Here is an 18,010-nt window from a genome sequence, read left to right as displayed (position 1 = left end):
AATAATTCACAACCTTTAATTAGGGGTCTAACATGGCATAAGGTAATATTATAATCCCACAGTGTCTATATAGGCCTACCAGTGTTCATTCTTGGTGTGTTTGTCTCCTCATTTTCATGTTTGGCTCTGTAATGCCTAAACACTGGGGAGGTGCTTTTGTTTGTGTAAGAAATGCAGAACAGATGTGACATTTAACCTGCATAAAATGAAATAAATAATTTACACTTCAAGTCACATTGCTGTTTTTTTCTATTCTGATAGATTACACTGAAACAAAGGCAGACAAACTATTACCTTATTTGCAGTTAAAAGATCAAAATGATCCCAGACAGCAGAAACATAATTTTTCTTTCGGGCTCCATTTTGTTATGGAGAGATGTGTATTATTATTATTTTTTTATCTTTGCCAGAGTAATTTTGTGTTTTTTTTTGTTTGGTTTTTTTTTGGTGGCGACTCATTCTGTTGGCAGATATGGATGCGGTACCTTTTAAACACAGTTTGGCACGTTGGCAATTAGCGATACAGCAGCTGTATCGATCACGTGACTTTTTCTTAAAGCGACGCACGCACCGATACAGGCATCGCTAGGTGAGCTTGATACATGCGTCGATGCGTCAGTGTTGCTGGACCCATCACTACTGTTACCACTTCTCTTTTTACATATACGAATAATTTAGGTTATACACAAATGATTAAATGTGACCAGCTGTAACTCAAGTTCTTTTCCTTACACAGGTAGAGTGGCCGGTCCCCCTGTCTGTTCACCTTTCACAAGCAGTCACTTAAATACTAACTCAAAAAACCTAATAAAAAATGTGTTTTTCTTTATTATATAGTTTATAAATGCCAATCAGTCAAATTAATAAAAATACAAGTAAGGGTAATGGAACCCCTAGACGAAAGCTCGTTTTGCAGTATATTTCACAATATGAAAAGGTCATCATCCCGGAGTCTTCCTGCGCTGGCCTGCCTTGTCTGACTCTCTTTCTTACTCTTTTTCTCCCTGCTTTTGTATGTGTGTTTATGTTTTGGGGCGTGTTTTTTTTATTTAGCTCTTACAGCATCGGTTTCCCTCCAGGCTTCCCCACCCAGATGTTAAACCTTGCCAAAGATCTGCAATATTAACCAGTCTGGTCCTCATGGGGTCATCAGAGTGACTATTTTAGCCTGAACCACTCCCTTAGTCATTGTAAGATTGTTGCACTGGCTTGAGGTTTTGTGTTGTGGATTCTGTCCTGGTTATGTTTTACATCAGTTTGTTGTCTTTAGTGCTGGCTAGATGCTGAAGTACCATGACCAAAGCTTGACATCTGAACCACAAAAACCTTTTCAGATCGTTCTAGCCTTACTGATTACAGAATTTCTTGGAGGTTTAAATGTTAAAGTGCTAAAGTCACACATTATAGATTTAAATAAAAGTGAAAAAAAAATGGTTTGAAGGTTACAAAACTCAGTTCACAACTAGACTTTCTGATTTACAAGTACAAAATATTTATGACCACAATTTGAGCCCATAGCTTTTCTACTAGTAGGGGCGACTATGCAGAAATATGCTGACAGTCTGAGGAATTTTTCGGACATTTTCTCACAAAGTCAAAGACATTTTTCAAATTGAAAAGGAAAAAAAAGAACTTGTGAATTCCATCAGAGCTCTGAGTGTAAGGATTGTTTCATATGGCAATTTATTGTGAAAGCTTATTTTTTTTAAATGCCCTGTATTTGTATAGTGGAAGTGTCTTGCCCAAGGACACAACGACTTACCTAGTAATTGCTTAGGCTGCTACGATACTTAAAGTTATTTACAGAAGAATTTGCATCTGTTTCCCAGGAAAACACTTCAAAATTAAATGAGATTAAGTGAATCCATAATATGGCTCACACCCCAGAAAGTACAGGGTACTTACAGTGCACTTGTTTTCATTGTTTCCTGCAGAAACCTGACTTGTTGCCTGCAAATTGCCTGTAAGTACAGGGTACTTGTGCTTTATTTGAGCGTCAAGTTATAAAGTGTTACCCTGATATGTTCTCTGTCAACCATCGACTCTTTATAAATTTAAGGAACAAACTTAAAGATAAGACTGCAACCTAACCAAATATATTTTAAATGGATAATTCAGATAATTAAGAGCAATGAGTTTTCAGTGAGTTTACAATACTTTAGTCAGACTGCAGCCTATTCTGGTGTCTACCATTGACTTTCCTTATCTTAACCCAGACATGCTGCAGTTTGGAGGAACATCTCTGTAACCAGCAGGGTCGGTAGCCATGCCTCCACCCTGCTGGCTGTCAGAAGAACATGATTGACAGTTTCTATGTCACCATGAATAAAAATCTCATCCCATGGAAGGCACAGCTCCTTCGGGGCATTTGGACATGAATTTAAAAAAAAAAGAAGTATTCAATTGCTTATGGTAGGGTGATTAACACATCACAGAGAAATTTCTTTCAATGCTAATAGTTTTAATTTAAGAATGAAATACAGTTCACTCTACAAAGTAAAGGTCTACAGAAAGCTTTCTTTTAATCGTACAGAAAATTCAGCTCCAGTTCATTGCACATGATGCCTGATTGCTTGCATCATAGCGATGGTGTGGAAATACAGAGAAAGAAACAGCACTGAGAAAGAAAAACACAGATCTTTGTGCTTTTTACTGATGCATTATAGAGTTGATTCACAATTACATAATAATGTTTCCACAGATAGACGGGAGCTCAGTTTCACAGTCCATGCTCTCTAAGCATCCACTCTTTTCCTCTGCAAGAAAACCAAAATAAAACACAAAAATCACACTCAGTCAGTGCTACTCAGACTAAAAAGGTTTCCAACATGGGGTGACAATGTTTAGCAAATAAGTGTAATTTTAGTTTGTTCAGTACTAACTGTGAAATTACAGTATTTGTAAATGGTAATGGTATTTACATTAAAGGGTATTTGTCAAGAAGACTGACACAAACAGTGATTAGCTGTTTTACTTCCTGATTCACAGCCATTTATGTTACTCAATTCAGTGTTCTGTGCCTATATATAAATGTCCCTGTCTTTTTAATCTGTTTCACCCACCATGTTTGTACACAATACTTACAGTTATTTTTTGTACCGCACAATTAACATCTTAGTGAGTGGACAACATTAATCCACATATTAATAACCCAGTACATAGAAGTTTTGAACATAACATGATAGCTTTGTGTAACTTCAGAACACTGTATTTTTTTTTTTATTTCTAAAATCTCAATTATTTAATGATGCATCACTGGGAACACAAACTGTAAATATTCTAGGATAAAAAACAATGCTCAGTGCAATAATAAGAAAAGAAAAATGTACTTTAATACATACTTTTAAAACACTTGATAGAGTAGTAATGAGTTTGAAGTGATAATCAAAATAAATGAATCCAAATAAGATTGTTTTGTTTTTTTAAACACTTGACAGACTTACCAGTAAAAGTTATTTGCAAACAGTGGTGCTCATCTTCGGCTGTGTCTCCATTACAAAAGTCAGCAAAAGCAGACATTCCCAAATAATCACTCCAGGACCAAGAAGGATTCTGTTAAAGCAAAATAAAATATTATATAAATTCATATTCATAAAAAAAAACAATTGTTTCTCAAAATCTTAGACATCATGCTATTTACCCCTGGACTATTATGGCCTCCAACCCAAAATTCTCCATGATCATGTCCAGCACGCTTCAGCTCCGCTTGAATCTCATAAGCTTGAAAGTCATCATACACAGATGCAAGCTGTCCTCCATGAGAGTGACAGTTATTCTACGATGGAGATAAACAGCATGGAGTGACCAAGAAAATGTAAGATTTATTAATAGGAAAAAAGTCATCCTTGTTACCTGAGCATCGTCCCAGGTCATGTTTTCTGGAACAAAGATGAGGCACTGTTGACTGTGCATACTCCATCCATCTGGGCAAGATGGATGCCAGCCCCCAAATGAGTCATCTGCAAACAAATAACAAATAAAGAAGAAAGCATGAAACTGAGTCTGCAGTGCAGATTTTCCTTATGTTCAAATTTAATTTTAAAGAAGGAAAAAATAAAATAAATTCATATACTCCAATAACTATACCCACCTTCTGTAGATGGGGGTGCTGGTGGTGTTACCCAAAAGTCTGCATCTACAAGAGTTAAAATGTTTTTTAGTCGCAATTAATTTTTTAGGGTAATAAATGTATTTATTAGTGGATCAAAAAAAATATTCTCATTAAAAGACAACTTTTAGATTCACCTGGCACAATTGTTTCCTCTGGAAGAGCTGCAAAGACAGTTTGAACCACAGATATTTTTTAGTGTATCATTGCTGTGGTGTCATTGATTACCTTCTACGTTCTACAACATTAAAAAGAAATACAAAATACAGGTAAATTACAGAAGTGAAGAGATACTAGCAAAATGTAAACTAAGAAATAAAAATGTTACCTAGCATGTCCTTATATACAGTATAATCACTGTATGATTACATAAGCTTATGATGTGTATTATATGACCTTATTGTACAATATTTTTTTAAACAACTAAATAAAGAAGAAAGTATGAAACTGAGTGTACAGTTGTGGCCAAAAGTTTTGAGAATGACACAAATATTAGTTTTCAAAAAGTTTGCTGCTTCAGTGTTTTTAGATCTTTGTTTCAGTTGTTTCTGTGATGTATAGAAGTATAATTACAAGCACTTCATGAGTTTCAAATGTTTTTTATTGAGAATTACATCATGTTTATGCAAAGAGTCAGTATTTGCAGTGTTGGCCCTTCTTTTTGAAGACCTCTGCAGTTGTCAATTAACTTCTGTGCCAAATCCTGACTGATGGCAACCCATCCTGTCATAATCACTTCTTGGAGTTTGTCAGAATTAGTGGGTTTTTGTTTGTCCACCTTGAGGTTTGGCCACAGGTTCTCAATTGGACTGAGGTCTGGGGAATTTCCAGGCCATGGACCCAAAATTATTTGTTCCCTGAGCTACTTACGTATCACTTTGGCCTTATGGCACGGTGCTCCATCATGCTGGAAAAGGCATTGTTCTTCATCAAACTGTTCTTGGATGGTTGGAAGAAGTTGCTGTTGGAGGGTGTTTTGGTACTATTCTTTATTCATTCCTGTTTTTTGGCATAATTGTGAGTGAGCCCACTCCCTTGGATGAGAAGCAACCCCACACATGAATGGTCGCAGGATGCTTTACTGTTGGCATGACACAGGACTGATGGTAGCACTCACCTTTTCTTCTCTGGACAGGCCTTTTTCCAGATGTCCCAAACATCAGAGAAAATGACTTTGCCCCAGTCCTCAGCAGTCCACTCGCTGTACATTTGCAGACTATCAGTTTGTCCGTGGTGGGTTTTTTTGGGAGAGAAGTGGCTTCTTTGCTGCCCTTCTTGACACCAGTCCATCTTCCAAAAATCTTTGCCTCACTGTGCGTGCAGATGGACTCACACCTGCCTGCTACCATTCCTGAGCAAGCTCTGCACTGGTGGCACTCTGATACCGCAGCTGAATCATCTTTAGGAGACGATCCTGGTGTTTGCTGGACTTTCTTGAGCGCCCTGAATCCGTCTTCACAAGAATTGATCCGCTTTCCTTCAAGTTCTTGATGATGTGATAAATGGTTGATTTAGGTGCAGTCTTAGTAGCAAAAACATCCTTGCCTGTGAAGCCCTTTTTATGCAACGCAATGATGGCTACGTGTGTTTCCTTGCAGGTCACCATGTTTAATAGGAAGAACAACGATTTCAAGCATCACCCTCCTTTTAATACATGCAGTCTGTTATTCTAACTCAGTCAGCATAACATAATGATCTCCAGCCTTGTGCTTGTCAACATTCTCACCTGAGTTGATGAGAACATTATTAAAATGATCTCAGCAGGTCCCTTTATGGCATGAAATGCTGAATGATGAAATGCAGTGGAAATTGAATTTTTGAGATTAAGTTCATTTTCATGGCAAATAAGGATTTTGCAATTCATCTGATCACTCTCCAAAACATTCTACTGTAGAGTATATGGATATAAAAACTGAAGCAGCAAACTTTGTGAAAACAAGTATTTCTGTCATTCTCAAAACTTTTGGCCACGACTGTACAGTATAGATTTTTCTTATGCTCAACTTCAATTTTAAAGAATGAAAAAAATAAAATAGAATAAAAGAAAACCACATACTCCAATAAGTACTCACCTTCTGTAGATGGTGGCGGTGTCCCCCAATTGTCTACATCTGCATGAGTTAAAATGTTCTTTGGTTCCAATTAATTTTGTAGTGCAATAACTTCCATTATTTATTAATGTATTGAAAAAATATATTCTCATTAAAAGACAACTTTTAGATTCACCTGGCATGATTGTTTCCTCTGGAAGAGCTGCAAAGACAGTTTGAAAGACGTTTTATTTGAAACACAATTCTTTTTTGTGAAAAATCTAAGATATTCCATTCTCTGGTCATGTGTTGCATGTATATTCTGTATCTGCAGAGTATATATGTATATTATAAAGTAGATAAAGTGAGAGGAAAAAAATACTTGTTTTAAATACTCACATAGACTGTGTGTGAAAGTCATCATGACACACACATGAAGAAACACAGTCAGCATCTTCATGGTGCAGAAATGAAATCTGATGATAACGTTTGAAAAACATATTAGGAAATGTTACTTTTGCAGTCAGCTCATAATGCTGTACTGATATTTAATAGATAACTACTAATTATTCATTAATAATGAAGAAATAAATCGACTGTAAAATTACCTTTTGTTTGTCCTTATCAGTGTCAGTTTGCCTGTGTTGAGCAACTGTATGCAGCTTCAAGTCAGAAAGAAATGACTAATTCAAACACGATCAAGAGCTTTTATTGGCCTGATAACACCCTCATCCTTGTCCAATGAATTATTTTTGTTCTGGAGGCAGCTCACCTGACCTGCCACCAGAACAAATAAGGTAAACTTTATAACGTTCATGTGTATTCAAGGCAGTGGATATATAAACTAAAGCAAATAATCATTGTAACGTGGTACTTTAACCTCCAAACACCCGAAATCTTTCATGGCATGCATTTTTAACTTCCAGTGTTGGGTGTAATGCGTTACTAAGTAACGCGTTACTGTAATTAAATTACTTTTCCACTGAAAAAGTAGAGTAACTAATTACTGTTCATTTTTAGGTATTTTAATTAGTTACTTACAATGCACTTGCGTTACATTGTAAAATAATTAAACTCGCTGAATATCATTATTTAGTTTCAATGATTTATCTTCTAAATGTAGAAGTAAACTCTGCCGCTTTAACATCGCTGTAGTGCAGCTGTACGTCATTTCGCGCCAGTTTGCTGCATAGTCGTATTCTAAAGCGGAAGATGTCGGACTCGGCTGAAGCGAGTGTCTGTGTTTTGAAATGGACATATTCCCGTCTCTTCACTTTTCTGAAACAAGCAGACACGAACATTACAGTAATATGTAAGCTATGTCCTGGGGACAAAAAACTATCGTCTGCTGTTAATAGCACGAGTAATCTACTGAAGCGCCTGACACGACAGCATAGACGAACACTTCTGAGTGATCCTTGTTCATCATCCGTGGATAACACCGCGGCAACTCCTGCTAAGCAGGCAAAACGTGATTTTTACTTCAGCAGCACAGAAAGCGTCTGAAGGTGATCTTAAAAAAATAATTGCAGGCTACATTGTGGAAGAGATGCTACCGCTGCGTACTGTAGAGTCTACGTCTTTAAAAATATTATTTATTATTTAAAGAGTTTAATTTCTATTGTTTGCCCACTCAAGGTTTATAGGGATTTTAAGAAGTATTTAGTTAAATTACTTTTTTAGTAATTAACCCTCTGAGTTCGCCGGACGCACCGGCGCGTCAAAATCACATGACCAATTTAAGACGACACAACATGCAGCATGTCAGAGTCTCCATTTCAACTTGGGTTGAAAGTGCGGACTTCAAACTAAATACCAGTTTTTGAATTGTGTTGATGGGCCACGTAAAACCAGAGTTATAAAATAAAAAATACACGCAATGTTTTTTTTCTGAACAAAACAGTGGTGTTTACAGCGGGAAGAACGGTAAAAACTGCGTTTTCTACAGACAGCGCTAGCAAACACTCTCCGCTTGCGAGTGAAAAAAGCAAAAACACCCCTTCCCTATTGGTGTGAGTTTACCATGTAAGCCAATCAAAGAAATGATAAGGCAACATGTGACATTTGGTTGTTTAGGGAGAAGGGGAAGTTTTTAGGAGTGACACTCGCAACGGAAAGCGGGCGAGCGAAAGACAGAGAGAGAGAGTGAGTTTTCATATGTGAGACATTAGTGACGTTTAGCATGTTTGGAGGCTGTAGCTAGTGTGTTGTGTAGTTATTGTCTTGTATTGTGTGTCAGTTATACTGCTGAATTTCATATTTGCTCTAAAAAAGCCATCAAAGGCAGATTCCAGTGTAAACGCTGTTCTGTCAGACCTGCAGGTTTTAGGCCTGTGGTGTTCTCCTCTGTCTTATACTGAGCACAAACTACATTTTTGGACTGGCACAAATAATTTGTGTGCCTTCTTATTTGATGCAGCACACCTGATTGTTCTGTAAATAGATTTAAATGGTTATATAAAAAACGCCTGAGGCCTTGGCTGCATTTTTAGGTAAATAGTACCATATAACTTTGTTGTTTGCAAAACTTGTGCATAATTTTTAGAAATGTACAATTTCTATTTGTATTTCAAGTTATGAAAATGATTCGTTAAATATGTTTGTGGGTTGATCAACTGGTCTCTGAGTGCTATTGACACCCTTTTCTCAACGAGAAGTCGGGGCTCGGGAGAGCCTGAGTGCCCTGGAGGGACTTTCCCTGCCGGTTACACGATGGACGGGTGGCAGAACTGGAGGACCGTGTGCCTGGCGGGACTGTCGATCGAGGACGCTGAAGATATCTACCTATTCGGAACCATGATAACAGGGTTCATGCTGATCGGCGTTGGCTTAGCCCTGGTTTATCAGAGAAATAAGAAAGCGGAACCGGCTGTTCAAACCCCCACAAGGCTGCCCGCTGGATTCGAAGCGACGGGACGAGGTGCGACCTCTCACAACGAACGTAATATGGTCAACACCTTGGAGACGCTTACAGCTGCTGTGAAGGCTCAAAACAACACCATTGAGCGTATGAGGGGAAACATCAGAGAGAGGCCTGCTCAAAATGAGACCCTTGAGCGACAGTTGGAAAACATCGCGGAACGGATCACTGCAGTTGTGAGGTCTCAGAATCAAAAGACTGACAACACCACGGAACAGAAGTTTGATACCATCATGGGGAGGCTCGCAGTTCTTCAACGGGAGATCGAGAGACCAGCCTCGGAGTGCTAGAATTCGAGCTGCTCACAAAGGAGAAATCAACAATATTCAACATTTGGACACCACGGCCCCAGCTGCAGGCCCAAGACTGGAGCCCACCAAAACAACTCCCTGATAACGACTGTGTGATGACTATTCTTCCCGCCCCATGAAGGACACCTGGATTGGCTGGAGGACTGTTTACTTAGCCTGATAGGCCGAAGGACACTGTCTCAGCTAAACTATGGACACGCACACACACACACTTACACTGATAAGCACTCACTCATCCCCCTCCCTTTCCAACGCCTTCGATGCTTGTGCCCTACCGGGGATGATAGCAGTCAACTGGACCAGCACAGATGCTGCAGGACCGGATGCGCTGTCTACGCCGGCTCTCTCTTACCCTTTACCCGCCCCTGTTGCTTGTCTCGTGTTTCTATGGTGTATTGATAGTCATGTGCTTTTGTGCTGAGGTGTTTTTTCTTTTATCAAACTGTTCTCCCACTAGGAGCTCAGTCTGAGTGGAGTTTTTTTTTCTCCTCCTCTTACCTCATGTAGTGTATTTTCGTTGTTTTTTTCCTATCAGCCTACCTTCTGACATGTCTGCCCAATGTGATGTTTGTGTAAAGTTGGTCAGAAGGTTCCTTTGTGAGTGCGCATGCGCCATTAGCGTGCTGCCTGCTGTAACCCCTAATTTCCCTCGGGATGAATAAAGTATTCTGATTCTGATTCTGATGTGATTATTACAGATGTAATTCATATTTCAGAGTAGTAATTGTAAATTACTTCGTGTAATCAAGATGAGAGACCACGGCTATAAAAGCGAAGGTGGATTTGGGAAGTCTGTCGCAGCCATGTCCTGTCCGTTTACGCGAGCAACCCATTGCGGAAGGTGCAAGATTGATAAGGAGAGTCCTCAGAATTCAGCGTATATTGCGGGATAGACAGGATCCTTTAGCTCAGCGCGACAGTGTGCTCATTGAGAGATATCGATATTCCCGTGAGGGTATTATTTACTTAACCAACTTGTTGACGAGGGGGTGCAGGACCACCACCTGTCTTTTTTGCTCTGCCCTTTTCTTGGTTGCTGTTATGAACAAACTAACAGAGTATTACAGGGTCCCTTGCCAAGAGACGAAAAGCAATATAAGAGATAAATATTACCATTCTGTAGAATACTCCTGTATTTCACTTTTACTTGTTCCCATGTTCTTGTGGGTCCTGTTGTGGCTCTAATGTGAAAGGGGATATAATATAACATATTATAATATAATATAATGCCATATAATATTGGACAATATAGTGTCATATGATAGATCTACACTACCGCCTACTGGTGTTGGCCAGAGGGGCCGATGACGCGATATGGCAGCCTGGCTTCTGTCAGTCTGTCCCAGGGCAGCTGTGGCTGCCCTGGTGTGTGCCCAGTGTGTGAATGTGGGAGTGAATGAATAGTGGTATCGTAAAGCGCTTTGGGTGCCTTGGAAAGCGCTATATAAACCCAATCCATTATTATTATTATTATTAAATTACCTACGAGTTTGATTTGTCAGCAACTTTCTGCCAGCCCTCTCTCCTTGCTTTTGCAGCCTTTGCAGTGGCAACAGTGTGAAAAAAAGGTGCATAGAAACTCTGCAACCATTTTTTATGGATTGTTCTCCTGCTGCTGTTCATTTGATAACACATTAAAATTTACTTAAATTAAATCAAAACCTGCTGAGCAAAAATGCAAAAATGAATAAATCTTCTCAGGCTGTTGGCTTAGCATGCGTGTTTTGGATGGCACAGTTAAGCAGCATCTGGGGTAAGTTCTTTTTTTGATTTTACTTACTGTCACTTATGAAAAATGCACTTACTGCACTAGATTTGTTGGCAAACTCAAAATCTCAATTTTAGAAGACAAATACTGATAACTGTGGCAAATAATTGATTATTAATAAAAGTTTTTCCTTCAGACGCCAAAAAAATAAGCAGACCCCCTGTCTGAGAAGATTTACCACAGTAGCTAATCAGTTTAAACTCTAGTTTGCTGTGTTCCTCCATGCTTTGTTTATGTGTTTGCTCATACAGCACTGAGCAGAGATCCCCCACCCCCAGCTAAACATCCAAACACTGTTAGTATGCAAATGACCCAGTGTCAGGTTTCATCAAAGTCAGCAACTGGTGAGATTACTAACAGGATAAAGGAGAGTGGAGCTGTTCAGTTGCAAACAAGTAGTTTAGTTCCTTGCAAAACAAACAAGCTTAAAACAAGACAAAAAAGAAATAACTTACAAAGTTCTGTTCTCAATCCGTTGTGTTTGGTTATATTGAGAGGTCTTACTTTAGTCTTACTTTATTTTGCAAATTTATTTGAGAGTTAGTCAATCCAATGAAAATACATTTCGTCATTATTATTATTATTATTATTATTATTATTATTATTATTATTATTTTGTTGTTATTATGATCCTTTGTTCTAGTTTATGCTGACTGTGTGTTTGGGTTTACACCCTTTGGTTCTGCACACCCTCTGTTTTGTGTCTGCCCATGTGTTCCCTCTGTTCTGTCTGTACCGCATCTCTGAGTCCAGTCTGTGCATTTCCTGTTTTATTTTGCAGGTCTGTGTCTTACGTCAGTGTATTCAATTTTACTTCTCCCTGTCTCGTTAGCCCTTATTTCTCCCAGTTTCGTCTCCCTCCTGTTTCCCATTCCCTAATTAGGTGTCTGTGTATATAAGCCCTGTGTGTTCCTTTGCTCGCTGTCGCACTGTTAACGTCTGCTCACCTGCAAACGACTCTGTGGGTTCTGTTTACCTGTTTTGCTTGCCTCTTAGTTTATTTTCCCCCAGTATAGTTAATCTCCTCAATCTGCAACCTGCAATAAAGCTGTTTATTTCGTTCACCTTTGCCTCAGTGAGTCCTGCATTTTTTGGTCCTGCACACAGCCATGACAAGTTTTATGTTGATGGTTGTAAAGATCTGGATGGATTTTTTTTTTTTTGGGGGGGGGGTTTATTCAATTTTTTTCAGTTTTATTTTTCAAGACTTGGTGAATTTACTTTGTTTTTTCATAACTTGGCCTACCCTTCTTAGTTTCATTAATATTGGCAACAGTGTGAAGTGTATTGTTGGGTTTGAATATATTTTATATAGGCCAGCCAATCAAGGTACATGTCATGTTTTTAGTTGTTATAATTTGTTGAGAAATTGTTTTATTTTTCAGTTTTTCCCCTGAGGAATTGCCACCTTAGCGTGGTCAGGGGGGTTGTGTGGCTCAGTGTCCCTAAGAGCTAGATCGGCAGAAGCTTAGGGCCAAGCTGGTCAGGTCTTAGAGTAGAGGCCTGACAAAGTGCAATCTGATTACACAACAAAAGCAGTTTTCCAGAGCACCCCACCATCACCTCTTTCCTGCCTCTGTTACCACCATGTGTCCCCATTACATTTCTGTCTGCCTCCTCATACATGCCTGTCTAGAACGGACCCAGATCTACATACATCCACTTCTCAAACTAAAATAAAAATTACCTATTAATCTTTAAATAACAATGTTATTGTCAGAGGCTGAGTCTGAGACCCAGCATTTTGTGTTTATTTTTGTATTTGTGACCTCTGATATTATATTGAAAATTTGTTAAGTTCTTGTGTTGGTATCTTCAGTTAGGATTTAGTTGAGTTTTATTCTAGTTTAGGTTTACATCTATATCCCCTTGTGTGAATCTGCCCTTGCCTTCTCTGTCAGTATGTCATGTATTTCTGGTTTATATGTTTCATGTTGTCAAGCCAGTGTTGTCATGTGTACTGTTATTTTGAAAGTCTCGTTTCTATGTTCAGTGTGCTTAGTGTTACTTTTCTCTGTGGTGTCATGGTGCTCTGGAATCCTATAACTCATACGTCTCACAGACGCTCCATCCTTTAATATAATGTCATGTTCAATAACATCAGTCCTCCCACCCCAGAGCTGCATAACTCTTTCACCTGAAGCTGTTTTTCTTCTAAAAGGTGATTAAGGTCCAAATGCTGGAGCACACCTGAAGGAAGATACTGCTCCTCTACCTCTTCCTCCTCATGAATCTCCCTTATCAAAAAAACTTCTGCTCTCTTCGGCCTCTCCACCCACCCCTTCAGGAGATTTACATGCAAAACTCTACTGGAGCGAGAGTGACCTGGAGTTGCCACCCGATAGGTGGTAGCTCCCAGTTTCTGCTGAATCTTGCCATTTAGCTAACAGCTGTGGAGCAGGGAAATTATTTTACTGCTATTGTTAAATAATTGTCATCATTACCATTGCATTAATAATATAATCTGGAGTTTATATTGCGTTTAGAGGTTTAAACAGTGTGTCTTTCAGAAAGGCTAAAAGTAACAGGACAGGAAACAGGCTTGGAGAGTTTTGCAGAAGTGAAAGTTATTTTGAGCAGCAGGCTAAGACGAGGCTTTAACAATGTAACAGATAGCTTTAAGAAGGCCTTAAGATGTTATGCATACAGTTATTATGTTGACCTTGTATTTCAGGTGCAGTTATGACTATTTTATACACAATGCATATCTGTGCTTATTAAAGAGTTGGAGCTCGGTCAATTAATTGGGGGTTGGAAGCTTTGTTCGGCGCGATGTCCGGACAATCTATTGTGCAAGTGACTTGGAGCCATAGAAGGAATTGCAGTACATGCTTACAAAACACTTATATATCAGGTCATTTCATATTAAGGTTTTAGTAGAAGTTCTTGGTTAAAACATTTATTTAGTAGAAGACATACATATAGTCTCAGTGAGCCTCTGGTCTGGTGAAAGGTCAGAAGTGCAACAGGTGAATTGAGAAAGAGCATTTGAGGACGAGACACAGACAGTTAGTAGGTGAAGAGGTGACACAAAGAGCATGTGAGGTCAACATACACACACACATGAGTTAGATTTATTTAGAGGAGAGATTAGTCATGTCTCGGCAAGAAAGAGGAACAATTCACTTTAAGACAAGAACGGAAAGTACCAGCCATGAAAATAGAAGATGATCTTCTGGGTTAAAAGTCATTGTGGTGTTGATCTGATCTATGTATAAAATGTATCTGTGACGCATGAAGGGGCGTCAGTAAATCAAACCCTGATGCTATAAAATATCTGTCATCACTTGGAAGTACCTTTTGTCCAGGTTCAAATGACCTCTCCCGAGCTGACCGATCATACCAGACCTTCTGATGTTGCTGGGCAGCTACCATATGAGCTTGGGCAAGCTCAGTCATCTTCTCAAGTCGCTCCCTCATCTGTATAACATATGAGATGACATTAGTAGCCCCTGCCCCTCTCCGGTCACCCTCCCACATTTCTTTTAGCAAAGAGAGGGGCCCCCTTACTTCATGACCATATAACAGTTCAAAAGATGAGAAGCCAGTAGAAGCTTGGGGTACTTCTCTATACGCAAAGAGGAGGTAAGGCAGCCACTGATCCCAGTCAGTACCAGTGTCATTCACAAACTTGCGCAACATCTGCTTCAGGGTCTGGTTAAAGCACTCAGTCAGGCCATCTGTTTGAGGATGGTATGGAGTAGTCCTTAGCCCTTTGATGCCAAGAAGCTGGTAGACCTGCTTTAATAAAGTTGACATAAAATTAGTCCCACGGTCTGTCAGGATCTCACGAGGGAATCTCACCCTTGAGAAAAATTTCACCACACAAAAAGCCACAGACTTGGCCTTTATAGATTTCAGAGGAAAAACTTCAGGGTACTTTGTGGCATAATCAGTTATTACCAGCATGTAACAGTTTCCTGCCCTGCTTTTCTCAACAGGTCCAACAACATCCATCGTCAACCGTTCAAATGGGGTGCTAATAACTGGCAAAGGCTGAAGTGGAGCTCTGGAGGGGGTTTTGATGGAAGTCTTTTGGCACTGAAGGTAGCTTTTACAAAATTGGGCCACGTCAGCACGCAGGCCCGGTCAGTGGAAATGCTTCCTAATGCGAGCCATGGTTTTATGCTTCCCTAAATGTCCTGCCCACGGCACAGAGTGCCCCAAATTCAGTACCACCTCCCCGACTCCACTAGGAACCATCAGCTGTACCTGTGATCTTTGCCGGCGATAAAGAATGCCATCTTTCAGAAAAAAATCCTCACTGCTGTTAATATCTGGTTCCATCTCATGTCCTTGCTTTTTGGCTTTCTGAAAAAAGGGTGCTAATACCGGATCATTGTGTTGCATTTCAGGGATATTAGCTGGGACTTTAAAGTCCAAAGATATTTCAGGCTCACAGACGGGAGATGCTTTCACAATAGTATGATGAAATTTCTCTCGCCTTCTCTCCATGCGGGACTTGCGCAACTTCCCGGGTGCTGTCTCTAATTCTGCTTCATAAAATGGCAGAGCACTAAGGGTCTGAGTGGCATCTTCTGGCTTCATAGCTTGAGCCCTAGTTACTGCAACATTGCATGTGTGGCTATAATCCAAAAGGTCAAACAGCACAGGTAGATCTTGGCCTAATATAACAGGGAATGGAAAATTATCAGCAACCCCAATATTCAGGAGATAAACCTGTCCTTGCACCTTGATGTATAGGTCCGCTGTTGGATAACGCTTTTCATCTCCATGAACACAACAAACAGGAATCGTCTCAGTCATATTAATACTATTTAAGGGGACAAACTATCTGTGTACAAGAGTCTGTGTGCTATCTGTATCAATTAGTGCCTTTAATGTATCACCATTAATCTCAACTGATGTCATCTTTAACCCTCTGTCTAATTTTACCTCAGAGTTATCATTGTTTCGAGGCACAAAGCACATTTGGGTTAATTTAGCTGAGTTTTCAGGGCACATGGGCTTTGAATGACCTTCCATTCCACAAAGATAGCATACCAAGGTTTTGGCCGGGGACTTCAAAGACCCATTGGGTGGGTGGCTATATGAAGCCTTACTCACATTGGCAGCTGGTCTTTGCAGGAGTGATTTCCGGCTGTCCTTTATTTTCCAAGCCATGAAGCTCCAAGGCTGTCCCTTTTTCCCTGTCGCACAAAAACATCAGCCAGCTTTGCAGCCTCTGCAGCAGAGGGTGGATTATGCTCTTTTATCCACACCTGCAACTCAGGAGATAGCATTCGTAAATATTGCTCAAGGATGATGATTTCCCCAATGTCCTGAACGGTTTTATCTTCAGGATGGACCCATTTTACATAAAGCTCCTTCAGCCGTGAATACAACTCTTTAGGGCTTTCTGCAGGGTTTACATCAAGAGATCGAAATTTCTGCCTATAGGTCTCAGGATTGATATCATATTTATAAAGAATAGCTGCCTTAACCTTGTCATAATCCAAAGAATCATCAACATCCATATGTACATATATGCACCTCGTGCTTTGCCCGTAAGCAGCGGTACAAGGTGAAAAACCCAATCATGTCTCTGCCACCGACAGGCCATTACAATGCGTTCGAAGGTAATCAAAAAATGTTCAATATCATCCTCGTCGGTGAGTTTTTGTAACTTAGGCTCCAGAAAATGGGACTGGCCTGATGAACCAGTAACTGATATACTGGGACCAGCTTGAGGAAGAATGCCATCATCTGGAGATTCTGGATCAGGTGATTCAGCTGCCTGACCTTCAGGCACTGGAGAAGTGCGGGCTTGTACTTCTACCTGTAACAACTGAAACTGGTGTTGAAGTGCTTTAAAACGTTGTTCTTGCTTTGCACTTTCCTCCTTCTGTTTAGCCTCTCTGGCCTCCTGCTGGCCCATATGTGAACGGAGAAGAGAGATCAGATCCAATATCGTTGGCTCCTTACCTTGGCCCTCAGTGCTGTCTACCCCTCCAGAAGCTCCATTCTCCTCTTGTTCTCCATCGACTTGTCCTTCTGAGCCCATTTGCTGGCTTGGTACATCTCCTCGGACTACTCTCACACTCCTTGTTCCTCTCTGCATGGTTTGATAAGGAGTGAAGAAAAAAGAGGGAAAAAAGAGGGAAAAAACAAAAAGAACTGTGCCTTTTTTGTGTGTGTGTAGTTTTTTAAACTGGCTGTATCCCACTGCTGCCACCAATTGTCATGATCCAAGCAGCCAGGAATACACAGGCACAAATGTAATCTTCAAAAAAATGGGTTTTATTATACCCCAAAAAGGACAAGATGATTACAAAAATTCAAAATAACAAAAATAAACTTTTTAAGAACCAAGTGGGCCCATAAAAGAGGTTAACTTAACAGAACGCTACTCAAAAGCCACTTAACAAAAACATAACTCAACAAACTGACCTGCCCAAATGAGAAACAGCTCCAGTTATATAGCAAATGAATAAACCATTATATACACCAAAGGTGAAAACTAAAGAGATAACAGCTAACCATCATTCAAGAAGAACCCCATTCCCCCTGCATGATCACAATAGATGGTCCAGTCCACTTTATTGGCTTCTGCATTTAAACCAGCTCCACCCTCAGCCCCCTCTTTCAGCCAAACCAGGAAGGACTGGAGCGGAGGTCAGGTAACTCAGAAAGAGCAGAAATATAATCAATATAACATATACCTATATAAAATAACAAACAATGCAAAGCAAAGTCTATGCCAGTAGTGATGGGCAGATGAAGCTTCGTGAAGCACTGAAGCTTTTCATCCAATTGGTTCACCCCAGCGCAAAGCTTCTTGAAGCTTCATTTGCTCTAGTAGGACACCTACTGGACGTAAAAATATTCGTTGGCATGAATTTGAAGAGTGTGGCATTTTGCACACAGCCTGTA

At 39.9% G+C, this 18,010-nt stretch overlaps 1 protein-coding gene across 1 annotated transcript; it reads right to left on the bottom strand.

Moving 5' to 3' along the window:
• Positions 1 to 2,508: 2,508 nt before the first annotated feature.
• On the bottom strand, positions 2,509 to 6,598 carry LOC113017883 (lactose-binding lectin l-2-like). The gene is made up of 8 exons (XM_026160993.1): positions 6,538 to 6,598; positions 6,335 to 6,361; positions 4,246 to 4,272; positions 4,091 to 4,135; positions 3,853 to 3,959; positions 3,641 to 3,775; positions 3,444 to 3,552; positions 2,509 to 2,756 (listed from the first exon to the last, which is right to left on the bottom strand). Exons 1-8 carry the CDS (start codon positions 6,596 to 6,598, stop codon positions 2,680 to 2,682), a joined length of 588 nt encoding a protein of 195 aa, XP_026016778.1. The 3' UTR covers positions 2,509 to 2,679.
• Between the last annotated feature and the right edge of the window lie 11,412 nt (positions 6,599 to 18,010).

This window comes from Astatotilapia calliptera, unplaced genomic scaffold (assembly GCF_900246225.1).
Source record: "Astatotilapia calliptera unplaced genomic scaffold, fAstCal1.2 U_scaffold_25, whole genome shotgun sequence".
Taxonomy (NCBI): Eukaryota; Metazoa; Chordata; class Actinopteri; order Cichliformes; family Cichlidae; genus Astatotilapia; species Astatotilapia calliptera.
Note: the sequence above shows the minus strand (reverse complement) of the source record. Positions and strands in the feature narration are given on the sequence as shown.